This window comes from Sphaerodactylus townsendi, linkage group LG03 (assembly GCF_021028975.2).
Source record: "Sphaerodactylus townsendi isolate TG3544 linkage group LG03, MPM_Stown_v2.3, whole genome shotgun sequence".
Taxonomy (NCBI): Eukaryota; Metazoa; Chordata; class Lepidosauria; order Squamata; family Sphaerodactylidae; genus Sphaerodactylus; species Sphaerodactylus townsendi.
In genome coordinates, this window is record NC_059427.1 from 146,264,905 (window position 1) to 146,283,768 (window position 18,864).

At 50.4% G+C, this 18,864-nt stretch overlaps 1 protein-coding gene across 2 annotated transcripts; it reads right to left on the reverse strand.

Moving 5' to 3' along the window:
• Positions 1 to 359: 359 nt before the first annotated feature.
• Positions 360 to 15,282, reverse strand: LOC125429493. 2 transcript variants are annotated; one of them, XM_048490640.1, is made up of 4 exons: positions 14,739 to 15,282; positions 12,654 to 12,786; positions 1,678 to 1,816; positions 360 to 891 (listed from the first exon to the last, which is right to left on the reverse strand). In XM_048490640.1, exons 1-4 carry the CDS (start codon positions 14,893 to 14,895, stop codon positions 598 to 600), a joined length of 723 nt encoding a protein of 240 aa, XP_048346597.1. In that variant the 5' UTR covers positions 14,896 to 15,282; the 3' UTR covers positions 360 to 597. The 2 variants fall into 2 exon arrangements, with proteins under 2 accessions (XP_048346597.1, XP_048346598.1); XM_048490641.1 differs by lacking the exon at positions 14,739 to 15,282 and adding an exon at positions 13,060 to 13,280.
• Positions 15,283 to 18,864: the final 3,582 nt, after the last annotated feature.

The following is an 18,864-nucleotide window of genomic DNA, read 5'->3' on the forward strand; positions in this document are numbered from 1 at the left end:
AATTAAATCGGGGAGATGGGGTAAATGTAAAGGAGCCATAATGCTCGCCAGGTTTAATGTTATGCCTTCTGCCTTGTTACATGGCAGATTTAATAAGCAAGAAAAGGCTAAAAGATTGTGCCCATGTAACGATGGCTCAGTTGAATCTCTGGCCCACCAATTACTACTGTCTCAAAATTTGCCGATTGGCCATGCTGGCAGGGGCTGATGGGAATTGTAGTCCATAATATCTGGAGTGCCAAAGGTTCACCACCACGGTGTTATCACATTCCTCCTCAACCTTAGTATTTTTTCCTCTGCTTGTTGGGCCCAGAATTCCCCCCTCCCCCATCTGTAGGAAACAAGAAACGAGACGCAAATGAGGTTGGTTAGCATGACTTTTATTTTCTGACAAGCCAGCGAGGGGTTAGAAAGTGTTACGAACCAGGTCAGCCTCGTACCCCCCCCTCTGTTCTTGAAGCGGTTCTCCTCCAAAGAAGCATAGCAGGATAGAAGAAGGGGTGCGGGGCGTTCTGACCCTCACCTTCTCTTCCCAGCCCCGAAATGGGAAGGTGAGGGAGCCGTAACGGGTCTGTGGCGAAGCTGGGAAAGGGGGTGTCATGAGTTGGCAAGAGAACATTGAGAGCGGGCAGAGGAAACGCTGGAAGCTTCGGTGGAGCCCCGAAGCTGAAGACTGTCACCATCCGGGACCTCAGGGGAAGGGGAGGCCGGGACCCGGGAGAACTCGGCATTGGTTAGATGGGGGCGCAGGAACGAGCTGGGTGTCATGGAGGGTTTTGCAGGCTGCGGAGGGACATCGGGGGCGTGTTGTATCCTGCGTAGGTTTCCCCGGACTCGAACAAACTCTGGCTGGTGGTCCGGAGTGTCGCTTGATTCTTCCTGCTGTTGGCGCTGTAGACAGAAAGGGTGTTGTTTCAGACATTTCTGGAGGTTGTATCCTTGAGAGAAACTCCACTGGGGGCTGAAGGCAAACGACTTCTGGCAGGTGTACAAAGTCAGCCCCAACAACAGCCATCACCAGTATCAGAGACTTACAGGCTCTCTTCTCCTTGATCCCGGTGGCTGAAGGCAAATTACTTATGGCAGGGTATGGAAAGTCAGTCTCAACAATGCTGGTATCGGAGACTTACGTGCTCTCTCATCCCCGAGACAAACCCTCCCAGTGGCTGAAGGCAAAATGACTTCTGGCAGGTGTAGAACGTCAGTCTCAACAACAACTTTTGGCCCTTTCCCCACTTACGTTTTGCAGTGCGCTACTCTGAGCGCGAGCAATTTCCGCCCTGGGGTCCTGTTTCCCACTGCCCCGCGCAGAGGGTGCCGTTTTCTTCAGCGTCGGAAATGACGCGCGCTGAAGGGACGGTAGAGCGCAGAGTCGGGGCGACTGCGTTGTCGCCTCCTGGACTCGTGGGGAGCACCGCTGGACCACGCGCTATTTGGGGGGCAGTAGCGCGCAGCAAACGGTAGGTGGGGAAAGGGCCATTGTTGGTACTGGAGACTTACCAGCTCTCTTAACCCCGAGACAAATCCTCCCGGTGGCGGAAGGCAGCTTCAGTGATAGCTGTTGCCAGCATCTGAGACTTTAGTGCTTTCTTATCCTCGAGATAAATGCTCGCAATGGCTGAAGGCAAATGACTTCTGGCAGGGTATGGAAAGCCACTGTCACGCTCAGAGCCTTACCTGCTCTCGTCTCTGCTGCCAGCGCTGCAGCTCTTGCTCCAGAGGTGACAGCTCCACACTGGTCTCCATCCCCTCCCGCCGCCGGTTCCTGTGCTCTAGAACCTGCAAGAGCTCTGGCTTGGATCGAAGGCTGAGGCCTCTGAAGGGTGGAACATGAAGACAGGATGGCCATAAGATCTCTTCCCACCCACATCACAATTCCTTGGTGATCCATCTACCCCAGTTTCACTGTGCAGAGAGACAAAGGGCGTTTCGCCACTCTAAAAATAACGTGGAGAGTTACCGGTTTCGTCTGCTGCGGGACCTTTTCAGCGCGGGGTCATGTTCCCCACCGCAGCTTCCGCCCCTTCCTAAACGACCGCTGGCAGCTGCGCAGCAGCCAGGCAGGACTCCCCACGATCCGTTCAGGGGGTGTCCTGATTGGCTGCTGTGTTTGTGATTTTCCCGCCGCCTGATGACGTGGACCCTCCCGTCCAATCAGGGTTTATCGCGGGATTTTTAATTCATCCGATTTGTCTTCGACTATTTGTGGACACATCTTGTCAACATCTTGTGTCCACAAATAGTCGAGGATTCGTCCAGTTGAAAATTAAAAAAAAAATTCCCTCCGCATTGCGAAAGCCCCGCCATGCCCTGATTGGACGGGAGGGTCCACGTCATCAGGCGGCGGGAAAAAGAAAACCGGGGCAACCACCCGCCTTCACTGTTCTCGCCGCTTTATGCTGGGTTATCAAAAAGGCTCTTTTCAAAAGAGGAGCCGAAATGATGCGTACTGAGAGGGCGCGAGAGGGGCAGAATCGGGGCGGCTGCGTTGTTGCTGCCCCTGTAGTGGGGAGTGCCACTGGACCCCGCGCCAATTGGCAAGGTTAGCGCGCAACAAAAGGTGAGTGGGGAAAGGGCCAAAGTTCTGTGCTACAGACTTGTACGTTGCCTTGAACCATAAAGAAGGTGGGATATAAATGTTTTTTTAAAATAGGTTGGTGCTGACCTTCAAGGAACCGGTGGGAATTTTCATATTACAGAGCAGCAGGGTCCTGACAGAATTCACCGCCCGGAGCCCCTTGGGGATGGGGCGGTATAGAAATCGAAATAATAAATAAAAATAGATAAACTTTGCTTCTACCTCAGGAGATTGGTTTGAAGGTAGAATGTCCGTCTGAATTCCTCAGAGCAAAGGAGACTCAGAAAGGTAACCATGGCTGGCCAGAGGCCTGAAGTGGAAAAATCTACCCGTGTGTGTGTGGGTGTGTGTGTGTGTGTGTTTGTTTGTTTGTTTATTATTGGGTCTTGTATACCGCCCTACCCCTGAAGTGCTCTGGGCGGTGAACAACATAAATCACATATATACAATAACCCTTAAATACATTAAAACAATTTAAAACGCAGCGATCAGTAACAAACAATGTCCGCAATAACCCTCATTAAAACAATGTCATGAGCCAGCCCCTGGACACTGAGGACTCTGGTGTAGAGCCTGAAGACAGGCAGAGCTGACTCCTCATGAGGAGACGCAGGCAGCAGAGACAGCTCCAAACCCTTCACTGCAAGCCAAGGCAGACCCTGATGCTGTGCAGCTGGGACAGCCATCAGGAATCTCAGAAGAGCTGAGCAACAAGCCAACTGCCCAAAGGAGACAAAGGTAGAGGCTACAGTTGCAGAGTAGAAGGAGAAGTGCTCGCATTGCAGCTTGGTATGGCAGAAGACTCTGCGAAATGGAGGCATCTGGAGCTGAGGAGGACTGAGTCTTGGCAGGATCCCAGCCTCATTATCCAGAATCTAGGATGCCCTTATGTTGCGTGCCATCATTGGCACGCCTGATATACTATTTAATCAGTACTGTCCCCTCCCGGCCTTGGGATCGGGCGCCATATATTATTGCTGCTGCTGTGTTTTATGGTTATAAATTTGTAAATTGTTTTAAATTACCTTTGGTTTTATGTGTACAGTGTTGTTGTTAGCCTGCTGTGTTTAATGTTATTATGTATTATTGTTGCAGGCCTGCGGTACACCGCCCAGAGCCCTTCGGGGATGGGCGGTTTAAAATCCAATAAATGAATGAATGAATGAATGAATGAATGATAGATTAGATAGATAGATAGATAGATAGATAGATAGATAGATAGATAGATAGATAGATAGATAGATAGATAGATAGATAATAGATGATAGATGATAGATGATAGATGATAGATGATAGATGATAGATGATAGATAGATAGATAGATAGATAGATAGATAGATAGATAGATAGATAGATAGATAGATAGATAGATAGATAGATAGATAGATAGATAGATAGATAGATAGATAGATAGATAGATAGATAGATAGATAGATAGATAGATAGATAGATAGATAGATAGATAGATAGATCTCCTATATAAACCCTGATGTGACTTGGCTCTGCCTGCTACAGTGAGTGTACTTCCTGGTAAGCTCCACATACATGGTCTTTTTCTGACCTACAGCTGCCTGCCTGCCTGCCTGCCTGCCTGTCCTGGCCTGTCTTGACTACGCTCCGCTTGCAGTCTGCCTGGACTCTGGTCTGTCTGGCCATGCCCTAGCTAGCACTTGCCGGCAGCACAAACCACCATTAATCACCACTTTCCTTGAAAACCCTGCAGGGTCATTGCAAGTCGGCTGTGACTCGGTGGCATTTTACCTCCAGAGAGTACATTACCATCATGATAGCAATAAATTCAATTCCCAGAAGCACAGTTGCTGCCAAGGTTCCTTGAAGGACAGAATAATTAGCAGGTCGGAATGGGAGCTCACCACCACAATTCTTTCATTCATTCATTCATTCATTCATTCATTCATTCATTCATTCATTCATTCATTCATTCATTTATTAAATTTGTAGGCTGCCTCATCCCCGAAGGGCTCGAGGCGGCTCCCAACACGGCTGTTCCTGACAGCAAATACTAAAACATAAAAGTTAAACCATTAAAACTCAGCAGCAACCAATAAATACATTAAAACGACCAGATTGTGTAAGCACATATATACACAGGCGCCTGATCTAAGGCCAAGGAAAAAGAAGGGAAGGGGAGGGGAGGGGAGGGGAGGGGAGGAGATAGGCAGGGCCCATGGTGGAATTTGGGCCCAACCAGGTGGTCCGGGCTGGCAGTTTTGATTTTTAATGGGGGGCGGTGGATTTACATTCATTCGGGTGGATCCTACTTTAATGGGGGACAGGTATGGATTTACATTCATTCGGGTGGATCCTACTTCAGACCTAGAGGGGTTTTTTTTGGATTTATATCCCCCCTTTCTCTCCTGCAGGAGACTCAAAGGGGCTGACAATCTCCTTGCCCTTCCCCTCCCCCCAACAAACACCTCGTGAGGTCGCAGCTGAGAGCTCCAGAAGCTGTGATCAGCCCAAGGTCACCCAGCTGGCGTGCGGTGTGGGAGTGCACAGGCTAATCTGAATTCCCAGAGAAGCCTCCACAGCTCAAGCGGCAGAGCGGGGAATCAAACCCGGTTCCTCCAGATTAGATACACGAGCTCTTAACCTCCTACGCCACCGCTGCTCCCTGCTGCACCTACCACTTCACTAAACAAAATTTATGTAATTATTAAAATATGTGTGTCCACCTTTCCATTTGGCTCTAGTCTGATGCCTTTCTCTAACTGAAGGAGGTTTCCTCTAAATTACATAACTGTTCTGTGAGAGAAGATACACTTAAATTGGTCGGATTACAGCTAACTTCCAGACTATGGAGATTAGCTCTTCTGCAGAAAGAAGTGTTACAGGGTGGGCTCCGTGGCGTTATAACCTGTTGAGATCCTTCCCTTCTCCAAGCCCTAGGCTCTGCCCACCCCCAGATCTCCAGGAATTGTCTTACCAGGAGTTGGCACCCCTAGACATCCCCACAAAGGTTCCTAAAGCAATAAAAGTAGAGGAGCAGCAGTGGCGTAGGAGGTTAAGAGCTTGTGTATCTAATCTGGAGGAACCGGGTTTGATTCCCAGCTCTGCCGCCTGAGCTGTGGAGGCTTCTCTGGGGAATTCAGATTAGCGGGCACCCCACACGCCAGCTGCGACCTTGGGCTAGTCACAGCTTCTCAGAGCTCTCTCAGCCCCACCCACCTCACAGGGTGTTTGTTGCGAGGGGGGAAGGGCAAGGAGATTGTCAGCCCCTTTGAGTCCCCTGCAGGAGAGAAAGGGGGGATATAAATCCAAACTCCTCCTCCTCCACCTCTTCTTGTTCCTCCTCTTCCTCCTCCTCCTCCTCCTATGGCAGTGATGGTGAACCTTTTCGAGACGGAGTGCCCAAATTGCAACCCAAAACCCACTTATTTATCGCAAAGTGCCAACATGGCAATTTAACCTGAATACTGAGGTTTTAGTTTAGAAAAATTTTCGAGGGCGCATGCTATTCAGGAATAAGCTTGGTGGTAGTCAGTGGCTTTGCTTTGAAGCAACGGTGGAACTCTTCCAACGGGTGAATCACAACCCTAGGAGGGCTTACTCAGAAGCAAGCCCCATTGCCAGCAACTGAGCTATTGTATAGGTTTGTTCCAGTAGTATTTTTTCCGGATGTTTTCATTTTGTAGTCTGTGGCTGGCATCTTCAGAGGATCTACTATCAGATCTTCTGAAGATGCCAGCCACAGATGCAGGTGAAACACCAGGAGAAGATGCTACTGGAACACGGCCATACAACCCAGAAAACCCCCAACGCCCTGGTGATTCTGGCCATGAAAGCCTTCGACAAAGAAGTTACTCTTCGGGCGCAGCTGGGATTTAATTTGTCTGGGATCGATTAACACGGCTGCCACATTGCAGTTCTTCAAAACTGTTTTTAAAAAGGACAAAAATCTTGCGCCTGGAGAGTTTCCGAGTAAGGGTGGCGGAACGTCCCTTCACGGGAGCCCCAGTCTCAGATGGTACAGCCCTGACGCTGCGTGACAAGCTCAGCGAGAACAACTAGGCCAGAGAGAACAAGTCCAGAACAACCAGCTCCCGCATCACACCTTGCCTGGCTCAGGGCCAGCCGAGGAAGGAAAGGGGACACTCGCCCTGGCTTGTGGAACCGAATCGAGTTACGGAGGCAGCCCTGACCAGCACGGAGGAGAGGATTCGAAACCTTCGCTCTGGCGAGGCTGAAACCAGAGCAGGGCACAGTGAAGGGCGAAAGCAGAGTGGGACGCTGAATTATGGTTGCCAGTTCAGGGTTGAGAAATTCATAAGAACATAAGAACTAGCCTGCTGGATCAGACCAGAGTTCATCTAGTCCAGGGGTAGGGAACCTGCGGATCTCCAGATGTTCAGGAACTACAATTCCCATCAGCCTCTGTCAGCATGGCCAATTGGCCATGCTGGTAGGGGCTGATGGGAATTGTAGTTCCTGAACATCTGGAGAGCCGCAGGTTCCCTACCCCTGATCTAGTCCAGCATTCTGCTACTCACAGTGGCCCACCAGGTGCCTTTGGGAGCTCACATGCAGGATGTGAAAGCAACGGCCTACTGCTGCTGCTGCTGCTCCCGAGCACCTGGTCTGCTAAGGCATTTGCAATCTGAGATCGAGGATCAAGATTGGTAGCCATAGATCGACTTCTCCTCCATAAATCTGTCCAAGCCCTTTTTAAAGCTATCCAGGTTAGTGGCCATCACCACCTCCTGTGGCAGCCTATTCCAAACACCAATCACACGTTGCGTGAAGAAGTGTTTCCTTTTATTAGTCCTAATTCTTCCCCCCAGCATTCCTGGAGGTTTGGGGATGGAGTCTGGGGGGAATCCAAGAAGAGAGCTCAAGAGGGCATAATGCCAGAGCCCACATTCCAAAGCAGCCATTTTGTCCAGGGGAACTGACCTCTGTTTGTCGGGGAAGAGCTGTCATTCCAGGGAAGCTCCAGGCCTCGTCTGGAGGCTGGCAACCCTAACCGGAGCAAGCCATTTGTTAGGACTCCAGCAGCCAGGATGGGCCTGGTGCTCCCTCCAGAATTCAAGCTGATATCTGGACCACAAGAGATCAGTTACCCTGGACAAAATGGCTGCTTTGGAGGTAGACTCGAGGGCAGAAGTGTCCAACTCTGGCGCTTCGGATGTTCATGAACTACAATTCCCATCAGCCCCTGCTGGCATGGCCAATTGGCACCCCTAGACATCTCCACAAAGGTTCCTAAAGCAATAAAAGTAGAGGAGCAGCAGTGGCGTAGGAGGTTAAGAGCTCATGTATCTAATCTAGAGGAACCAGGTTTGATTCCCAGCTCTGCCGCCAATTGGCCATGCCAGCAGAGGCTGATGGGAATTGTAGTCCATGAACATCTGAAGCGCCAGAGTTGGACACCCCTGCTCTAGGATATGACTCCCCCCCGAGCATTATTGCCTCCCCAAATTCTGCCTCCCCCAGGCCTACCTCCAAATCTCTAGGAATCCCCTAACCCAGAGTTGGCATTCCTACAACCTGTGGTTATAGGTGCCACAGTCCATGTGTGAGCAAAGAACCAGGAGGGATGGGGGGGGAGACAGCCAGATCCTGCCCAACCCGCTAAGGAAGGAATTAGGGTTGCCAACTTTCCAGGTGGGGACTTGAGATCTCCCAGAATTAGTACTGATCCACAGACTATAGTGATCCATTCCCTAGGATAAAGTGGAAGTTTTTTGGGGGGCTGACCCTATAGCATCACATCCCTGCAAAAACCCCTGCCCTCCCCGCATTCCACCCCCAGATCTTCAGGAATTTCTCAACCCACAACTGGCAACGCTACAGCAACGTATGTCCCTACTAGGCCTCTGCGCTCAGCAGGGGCCAATTTGCTGGTAGTCCCTGGCCCCTCCATGATGTGGCTGGCCTCCACTCGGGCCAGGACTTTTACAGCTCTGGCTCCTGCCTGGTGGAACACTCTCCCTCCAGCTGTCCGGCCCCCAAGGGACCTTTGGTGAGTTCCGCAGGGCCTGCAAGACGGAGTTGTTCCGCCGGGCCTTTGGAGTGTCCAGCCGCTGACTGTGTGCCCCATTCACCCTCCTATGTTTGGGCCTATTACCATCTATGTGACCCATGCTCTTCCTCCTAAGGTCTAATAGGAATTCGCGGGCATTGTTTATTGCTTCATTATTTGCTGCATTTCTTAAATCTAATTTAAATTATTTACAGTCTATTATGTATCTGAAATTTTATGTTGTTAACCGCCCAGAGCCCTTCGGGGATTGGGCAGTATATAAGACTGATAAATAAATAAAAATAAATAAACCCATGCAAGGGGGCTGGTGGGCCTTCCCCCATCAGTTAAACCAGGGTCTTCAAACTAAGTGGCCCCCAGATACCATGGACTGTATTCTATCAGCCCCCCTGCCAGCATGGCCAAGTGGCAGGGCTGATGGGAACTGTAGTCCATGAACATCTGGAGGGCCATAGTTTGAAGACCTCTGAGTTAAACGGTCACTCTACCTCCGGTGAAGGGAAGAGAAGAACATTAGCTTTAAAAAGGGCTCGGATAGATTTATGGAGGAGAAGTCGATCTATGGCTACCAATCTTGATCCTCCTTGATCTGAGATTGCAAATGCCTTAACAGTCCAGGTGCTCGGGAGCAGCAGCAGCAGCAGGCCATTGCTTTCACATCCTGCATGTGAGCTCCCCAAGGCACCTGGTGGGCCACTGCGAGTAGCAGAGTGCTGGACTAGATGGACTCTGGTCTGATCCAGCAGGCTCGTTCTTATGTTCTTATATCTATTACACAGAATTCGAGAAGGATCACAAACATTTTTTTCGAGGGGTGGATTAAAACTCAAAAGCAAAGGGCATCAGTTAGCCCGATGAAAAGGGGAACCGTGCCTCTGTACTATCCTCAATTTGTCGAGCTGCATCTGTGCTTTTGTGCATCTGGGCGGGGGAGTTCTGTACACCCCTTCCCTTTTCGTTTCCTTGTTTATGCAGGTCCCAGCCTGACACTCCTCCCTTTCGCATACGCACGCACAAATTTAACCAATGCTTCAATAGTACAGCAGTCTCTTCTCTTTCTCCTGAATTCCTCCCTCCGAAACTGCACCATAAAGAATTTACATAACGTCATTTAACAAGACTGACCAGAAAGGAAGAGAAACTGTTTTACAAAGCTAATAAAAATGGAGTCTAATGCCTGTTAATTTCGTTCATGTCCAGTGTAATAATAAACATGAAAGTGGGAGATTGTAAAAGGCAACTTGCAGAACACCAAACAGACAGATGACTATTTAGCGCAAGTTGAGCCTTCATTTCCTCTTTCTTCTTGCATTGCTAGCAACAGCAAGATTGCTCTCTATTTTTAGGTAGGGTAACTCTATTCCCTAGAGCAGTGATGGTGAACCTATGGCACGGGTGCCAGAGGTGGCACTCGGAGCCCTCTCTGTGGGCACTCGCACACAGAGTTCGTCATGTGGGGGGGGCGGAAAATCACCCCCCCCCCCCCCCACACACACACATCTAGGCTGGCCTGGGCCACTGAGCACAATGTGCGCGCACTGCGTTGAGCAGGGAGGACTTGGCTGGCGGGCCCAGTGCCTGTGCTCAGGTGGCTGCTGCCTGAGGGGGGGGGGCGCAGAGGAGGCAGAGATGCTAGAGAGGCACAGAGCGGTGCGCGCGGGACTTGCTGGAGGCTAGAGCAGGCTGGGTGGGGCGGAGCAGGCTGGGTGGGGCTAGAGCAGGCTGGGTGTGGCGGAGGAAGAGGGAGCCAACCGGTTTTTTCTAAACTAAAACCTCAGCATTCAGGTTAAATTGCCGTGTTGGCCCTTTGCGATAAATAAGTGGGGTTTGGGTTGCAATTTGGGGACTCGGTCTCAAAAAGGTTCGCCATCACTGCCCTAGAAGCAGACAGTGGCAAACCACCTCAGCTCCTTGCCCTGACCTACCTAGCCCAGGCTAGCCTGATCTCAGATCTTGGAAGCTAAGCAGGGGGTGTCCTGGCTAAACTTGGATGGGAGACCACCAGGGTTGCTACACAGAGGCAGGCAATGGCAAAAACATCTCTTGCATTACGGGGGGGTTGGGGGTGGGGTTTAACCAGCATTGCCAAACCTATCACCAGTTAGTATATTTCCTCAATAGTTTAGCATGCCTGTGCAGAATTCATTTCGCTATGAAGCCCCAAAAGACGACCAAAAACAGCCTAAATATAAAGGCAGCTGCAACCTGGCCCCCGAACTCCCCAAGGGATTTAGGGGAGGGGCATAGTGGGCTCACCCCTACCCCCAATCTTCAGCCTGCAACTGAGCGCTCGATTCAAGCCTTGCTGAGGCTAGGATCAAACTGAGCACGGAGGGCTGATCAGCTCTAGTTTTGTACTGTTGGCTCACCTGCCCCACGCCTCACCTGACTGGAGGGGGCGCCTGGGGGAGGCAAAGGCAACGGTATAAAGCTAGAGCGGACAGTCCCTGGTTCTCAGTCTGACCCTGGCCGCAGCGACACTGGAGACCTGGCTCAAGCTCAAAGCTGGCCCCAAGTCTCCCGAGGCCAGGATCCAATGGCCCCTGCCACACCGATCTCCACGTGAAACTTGAGGGGGGCGGGGCGGGAGTCCTGCTCAGGTGCTCAACTGTGCGTCTGCCCCTGCCACAAACTCCATTGGAAGTTGGGGACCAGGACACAGTAGGAAGGGGGTGTGGCTCTGCAATGCGCCCCCAGAAAATGGCGCCCGGAGCTCAACCCCCCCTGCGTCCCCTAGCTGTTCCAATGCCTACATATGCTACAAAGTTGAGGGCAAATGCTACTTACCTCCAATTAGCACTGCTGAAGCCCCCCCCCCCCCCGCCATTTCCAGTACACGTTGAAAACAATCTATTTATTATTATTATTATACACATAACAACACAGCACAAGTGTCTGGAATTCATCTCTGAATATCGAGTCCTTCCCAAGGACCTAGGATATTAGAGGTATTTGGCGTGAATATGTGCAGAAGCTCCCTAGAAGTGCTGCTTCTGCAGCATGTGGACTGATGGCACCTGTCCAAGTTTAGGCTTCCAGATGTTTTTCAAGATTTTGGGATCCTCCTAGAGCAACTCGAATTACTAGTGGGATTACTGTTTTATTATTATTATTATTATTATTATTATTATTATTATTATTATTATTATTATTATTATTATTATTATTATTATTATTATTATTATTATTATTATTATTATTATTATTTATTGGGTTTATAGACCGCCCTCCCCCGGAGGGCTATTGCAAGCGTGTTTTGCTTCCAGCGTGAGGAAGAACACCTTTTATAGCAGAATAAACATTTGTAAATCTGGCTTGTGGCAGATTTTTTTTAAAAGAACGCATCGACTAAATTGCATTAAATGGACCAGTTACTGCTTCGTAAAATGTTTTAGAGGACCTTGCACAAGAACAAGTAGTATTAGAAGAACCGTTTCTCTCCAGGGACTACATGTTTCATCATCCCCTGCCAGCATGATGCTGGCAGGGGATGGTGGGAACTGTAGTCCATAACATCTGGAGGGCCGCGAGTTTGACACCTGTGCTTTAGTGGGAACAGGTCTGACCTCTAACGCAGAGGCTTCCCAGGGTGGTGCCTATGGCATCCACTCGGTATTTTCAGAAAGTAGTTTGGGTCAAGCAGGGCTTTTGCTGCTGATTGATCACTGGAGACTTGATTGGCTCTGACGTGGCCATCACCATTTAGACCCCGCAGGCAACTCTGGAACTCTGACACTGCGTGGCAGGTGCAACCACAAAATGGCTGCCATAGGAGTTGGAGCCTGCCACAAAATGGCTGCCACAGGAGTTGGACCCTTTCAAAACAAAATGGCTGCCGCAGCTTACCTTCAATCACACCAAACCTCTTGATGCTGTGGCGGCAGCTGCGGCCACCTTCAAAAACAACCTGCTCAGCTAATCAAATCTCTAGCAGCCAATTGGACGTCTTGCTGGGCAGAAGCCTCACCTGGCCCCTCCCCCTTTCAAAAACAGGCACAAAGAAAGGTGTAAATGGGCCTCACGGGAGCCACGTACAACATGTTAGTAGCAGAGTAGAGCTTGTCGCCATACTTGCGATGGGTGAACAGCAATTCCCTGTGCAGTTGCTGATAATTCCGGGAAACTCTGATGATGTTTGTGACCGGTGGGGAGTTGGCAGACCGAACCTCAAGGCCCCTGGAGGTAGCTTCTGAGCGTACAGAGGCTGCAAAAGAATCAGGGAGAGAGGCGGAGTGCATTAGAGGGGCAGGATCAGGAGACACGCCCTAGGGCACAGGTGTCAAACTCACGGCCCTCCAGATGTTCATGAACTACAATTCCCATCAGCCCTTGCCAGTATAGCCAATGCTCATATTGGGAGGGGCTGATGGGAATTGTAGTTCATGAACATCTGGAGGGCCGCAAGTCTGACACCCCTGTCCTAGGGCTCTTCCCTAAAGTGGCTTCATTCTCTCCCCCTCCCCCGACAAGCACTCACCGTAGGTATGGGGTCCCATGCGTTGGGGTGGGGGCTGCAAAGCCAAGACCTGAGCTTTGGCCCAAAGCCAGAGCTCATGGGAAATCCTAATGAGGGGAAAGGAAATGGGGGTCAGAGCGCCTGGGCAGGACATTAAAGTGGGGTCCCCTCCTTTACAGCCTTGAGCTGCGCTGGTTTTAAACTCAGGCAATTAGGAGGAGGTTAAGAGCTCGTGTATCTAATCTAGAGGAACCGGGTTTGATTCCCTGCTCTGCCGCCTGAGCTGTGGAGGCTTCTCTGGGGAATTCAGATTAGCCTGGGCACTCCCACACACGCCAGCTGGGTGACCTTGGGCTAGTCACAGCTTCTCGGAGCTCTCTCAGCCCCACCTACCTCACAGGGTGTTTGTTGTGAGGGGGGAAGGGCAAGGAGATTGTCAGCCCCTTTGAGTCTCCCGCAGGAGAGAAAGGGGGGATATAAATCCAAACTACTCCTCCTCCTCCTCCTCCTCCTCCTCCTCCTCTTCTTCTTCTTCTTCTTCTTCTTCTTCTTCTTCTCCTTCTTCTTCTCCTCCTCCTCCTCCTCCTCCTCCTCCTCCTCCTCTCAATGGATGGATCAGCAGAAATTGTAAAATAAATCAGCAACGTTGAGCCTGCAGGCACCTTTGGAATGCAGACGCAGCCCGGTGGCACTACCGCAAAATGGTTGCCACAGGTAATGTATTGTCAAAGGTTTTCGTGACCAGAATCAACCGGCTGTCTTGGCTTTTCCTGGGCTGTGTGATCAGGGTCTAGTAGTTTTATGCCTTTAGCACCAAAAACGACCACACCACAGCCACACAGCCTGAAAACGCACAACAGCCCGATTAGCAAAGCTAACTTCAAGATGGGGCTGGAGATCTCTCAGAAGTCTGGAGACCTCCCAGAATTACAGCTGATCTCCAGACGACAGAGATCAATTCCCCCAGGGGCGGGGGGGGGGGGGCAGGGTGGGTGGGATGAAGGTTTCAGAGGGTGAGCTGCTTAGTATCACACCCCATTGACTCTTCTGCCCCTTTCCTAAATCTCCCCTCCCCCCGGGCTCTCCCCTCCCCTTCCCACCAATTTCCAGGAATTCCCCAAATCAGAATTTTCCACCCAAATATCAGTCCCTGCTTTGAGATACAAAGGTATGTTGCACCTTAATAAGAACAGCTTTTTAAGAAACCAAACCCGCCATGCTTTGTAGAAAAGAAAGTCAAGCTATTAGTTTTCTTTTTCACCGACACTTAAGGGTAGAGGGTCAGCGTTCAACCACACGTATTAAATTTGCTCTCATTGATTGATCCGACAAGGTGGAATCCAGATCCTTGGGTGCATATCCTTTTAGGTAGTTGGGTGTTTCGAAAGAGGGTCAGTTGCTTGCTGCGTGTCCTCAGAAGGACACGTCAGCATCTGCCAAATATCTTTCGTTTCAGCAGCCTGCAAGACCTGTTTTCCCCAGAGGCGACAGCGGACTGAAAGAAATGCATTGCCCGGCACTGCTGGGAGTGAAACCTCACTCATACCCTTTCTCCCTCGCTTAAAAACCACGATCTAAAACTTCCTTCAATTCGTGGACCCGTCAAAGTCGGCAGGCGCGCTTTCAATAGCTGCTCTCTCCTTACCACGGCTCGGTCCAGACCCTTCTGAGCATGGCTACCCATAGCAGGTCACTCTCACCTGCCGCTCCGAGCAGCCGTATCCAGTTGCCCGCCGTGTCCTGCTGCCATGTCAAGCCGCCTCTGCGTCCCACCCGAGGTCCAGGAGTAAGGAGGTTTGGAGACCCGGTTGCTCCCATCTCCCCCACGAAGAGATCGTGTGGCTTTGACGCTGCCATACCGAGCCCAGGGAGCAATTACGAGTAGATCATTGTCTCCAATGCTGTTGCTTCTCCCCGGCCTGTCGCCCGCAGCGGGCATCAGAGGCAGCGAGAAGGCATCAAGAGGGAAACTGGATCCCACTCCTGAAGCAGCGGCACGGAGAGAGCCAAGCCTCCTGCAGAGCGGTCGATTCCACACACCAGAATGATGCTTTGTGAGCCGAAGCTGTGTGTGCTCCTTCTAATTCCACCACCTGGACACTCAGTTATTATTTGTACCTCCTAAAAACCCATCAGCGATCAAATATTTAGGATCTATACCACACAGAAGGGCCTTATTTTGAGTAGTTTCAGGGGGTAGCCCTGTTGGTTGGCAAATTGCAGGTGAAGAACTAGATTTGCAGGTGAAGAACTAGGTGAAGAACCCCATATGTCCCGAACCGGCCTCTGCGCTCAGCAGAGGCCAATTTACTGGTGATCCCTGGCCCCTCAATGATACGGCTGGCCTCTACCAGGGCCAGAGCCTTCACAGCTCTGGCCCCAGCCTGGTGGAACGCTCTACCACCAACTGTCCGGGCCCTGCGGGACCTCGCTGAGTTCCGCAGGGCCTGCAAGACCGAACTGTTCCGCCGGGCCTTCGGGGAGACCAGCCGTTGATGGGGGCCCCCCTCCCTCCTCTTCGCTCCCCCCTCTTCTGATAACATCATTGAATCCTACCACCCCTTGGGGTTGAGGAGTTAACAGTAGATGCCATCTTGTATTAATACTAATTTTAATGCTGCATTTTAATGGGGAAGGTTTATATTTTATCTTTTAGAGCCTGTATTACTTAACTTACCGAATTTTAACTGATTTGATATATTGTGCTCTATCTATGTTGTTCACCGCCCCGAGCCCTTAGGGGGAGGGCGGTCTATAAACCAAATATATAAATAAAATAAATAAATAAATTTGAGTCCAGTGACATCTTAGAGATCTATAAGATTTTAAAGCTCCCTTTTTCCTTTATTTGGGGGAGAGATCCATGATCGGGGGGGGGGGGGGGGGGACGGGACCTGAAGTGCAAACCTCAAATAGTGGATCAGGAGGTCCACTATAGGTTGGGGTTGTGGCAACAGGGAAAAGGCTTTTTCATCTCTTTGTTCTGCTTCCCCCCATGGAAACGGACTGCTTTTAGCTAGGGGGAAAAAGACAGTCGCCAATATCTGTCTTTTTTCCTCGCAGGGCTAAAAGCAGACAGGGCAGGGAAAGGTTGATCAGGGAAATGGGACGGAAGAGAGAAGCGCTGCCCTCCCACACACTGTTGCTGCTCAGAGTCCCAGAAAGCCTCTTCCACTTGACTTTTTGTGGATGAATGACCCTTCAGGACATAGGTGTCAAACTTGCTCCCCTCCAGATGTTATGATGCTGGCAGGGGATGATGGGAACTGTAGTCCATAACATCTGGGGGGCCGCGAGTTTGACACCTGTGCTTCAGGGGATTTGGCCACAAATCTCCAACATTACAGATATATGGCATGGCAGCTAGACCCCTGAATAATGCTGAACATTACATTCCCTCAGTCAGAACGGCAAGCCCGGTTAACTAGGCCAATGTTATTAGCCATGCGTTGTGGCTGAGGACGGACTTCCCCGTTGCAAAACTCAGCAGTTTTTGCCACTGCGTTGCTTCAGCTCTTACGCCCAGCCCAATTTCAGCTCCATGCCACAGCAGCTCTGACACAGCGCCTTTGAATGCCAGTGGTTTAGCACGGCAGGATTAGCACAAGGCAGCTACTTTGCCAGGAACATTCCAGAAGCAGCAGGGTTTTCCTTTGATGGCGCTTCAAAACTGGAACAACAATTCTGCAACAGTGTCGATTTCGCACATCAGGTGGGAATTTAAAAAGAAAAGATCTGGCGTTGCTTCGGGTTTTCATCAAGGGATGACATTTGTCACGTTACGCTGTGGAATGCGTGAAGCTACCTTATATTGAATCAGGTCATCAATACCTCAAAGTCAGGATTGACCCTTTCCGACAAATCACCTAAAACTTTTGCAGTACATTTTTGACCCCCCCCCCAATTCTTTACCACAATGTTTGTCCACCCCAATGTTTGTTCACCCTCCTTCAAATGTTTCATGGCTGCCGTGATTGGAGGGGGGGTTCTATTTTTTGGATTATTTGGAGAAACGACGCTTCATAGTCTTACGGTGTCTGTAGTAATAGTTTACTTGCGAGTAAATCTATCAGCACGTAAGAGAAGGCGTGAGAGAACAGCCAAAAATGACAGAAAATAACAAGGTATGCAGCATTTGGGACTCTTTAGTTTGGAGAGGAGACGTCTGAGGGGGGATATGATCAAAGTCTATAAAATTATGCACGGGGTGGAAAATGTCGACAGAGAGACATTTTTCTCTCTTTCTCACAATACTAGAACCAGGGGGCATTCGTTGAAAATGCTGGGGGGAAGAATTAGGACTAATAAAAGGAAAGACTTCTTCACACAACGTGTGATTGGTGTTTGGAATATGCTGCCACAGGAGGTGGTGATGGCCACTCACCTGGATAGCTTTAAGAGGGGCTTGGACAGATTTATGGAGGAGAAGTCAATCTATGGCTACCAATCTTGATCCTCTTTGATCTGAGGTTGCAAATGCCTTAGCAGACCAGGTGCTCGGGAGCAACAGCCGCAGCAGGCCATTGGTTTCACATCCTGCCTGTGAGCTCCCAAAGGCACCTGGTGGGCCACTGCGAGTAGCAGAGAGCTGGACTAGACGGACTCTGGTCTGATCCAGCTGGCTTGTTCTTATGTGCTTATGTGCTTATAAGGTAAGGGCAAAAATCTCAGCTCAGGGACAGGAAAAGGCGGCGCTGGTGGGAAAGTTGAGCTTGGGCACAGGGGCATGGAAAATGGCAGTGGGAAACATTTTAAAAGCGATCGCACAGGAAGAGAAGACGGCTTGAAAACATTTCAAATAAAAGCATAGTCTTAAAAGGGGTTTCAGGAAAAAAAAACCAACGTTTTTAGGCAGGAAATAAAATGTTTCTGAAACCAAAGGGGGGAAAAACAATGTGGAACTCCATGGGGGGAAATGTAGTAAAAGTTGTGTGTGGAAAAGGCCATTGTCTACTCAGACTGGCAGCCGTTCTCTAAGGCGGAAGTAATTCACTTCATCTCTTCTGCATTAAGGGCCCTTTCCCCACTCCCCTTTGTCCGACGGTTGCGGTGCGCAATTCCCGGCGCGCGCAATTCCTGGCGCGCGCCCTGGCTTCCCCACGACCCCGCGCAGTCAAAAGGCGCCATTTGAAAAGGCGCCAGGAATTACGCACGTCGAGGGAGCGCGAGAGAGGCAGCGTCGGGGCGGCTGCGTTCTCGCCGCCCCTGAAGTGGGGAGGGCAGCTGGACCCTGCGCTACTTGAGGAGAGTAGCGCGGGGCTTAAGGTAAGTGGGGAAAGGGCCAGAGATGCTGGGGTTTGAGCCTGGGACCTCCTGCATTCCAAGCAGTTACTCTGCCATTCAGCCTCAGATCCCACCATTGCCCCTCTGTTGCTAAGCAGACCGAGGGATGCACATTCTTGTCAAATCAGCCCTGCAGTTTATGATGATTGGGGTAAAACCAACCCCTTATCATGAGGGGTGGGCAGTTGAAGTCCCAAAGCTGGGAAAAGCCACCAGAAGGGCCTATGTCCTGAATCACATCTTCAACTAGAACGGGCCTGTACCACTTATAGCCCCAGCAGGAAACTTTTAATATTTGATGTTTTAATATTTGATGTTTATGGGCAACTTCCCTGCTTTCAGTTTCAGGATAATTGCTATGTTGTTCTGCAGTAGAAGAGCAAGAAGAGCAAGCTTCAAGTCCAGTAGCCCTCTAAAGATCCACGAGATTTCCCGGGTATAAGTTTTCTGACAAGAAGAGCTTTGACTCTCAAGTTTCTACCCTGAAAAATCTTGTTGGACTCTGGATTCGAACCTAGAACCTCTCTGATTTTGCAGCCCCAG

What these genes read in the sequence shown, in the direction of transcription:
- LOC125429493 (XM_048490640.1), bottom strand. Translation starts at nt 14,895, where the DNA reads ATGGCAGCGTCAAAGCCACACGATCTCTTCGTGGGGGAGATGGGAGCA. An exon ending in TTGCTGTTCACCCATCGCAA is followed by an intron (nt 1,817 to 12,653) that starts GTATGGCGACAA and finishes TCCACCCTTCAG; the next exon opens with AGGCCTCAGCCTTCGATCCA. An exon ending in GGCAGCAGAGACGAGAGCAG is followed by an intron (nt 892 to 1,677) that starts GTAAGGCTCTGA and finishes TTCTGTCTACAG; the next exon opens with CGCCAACAGCAGGAAGAATC.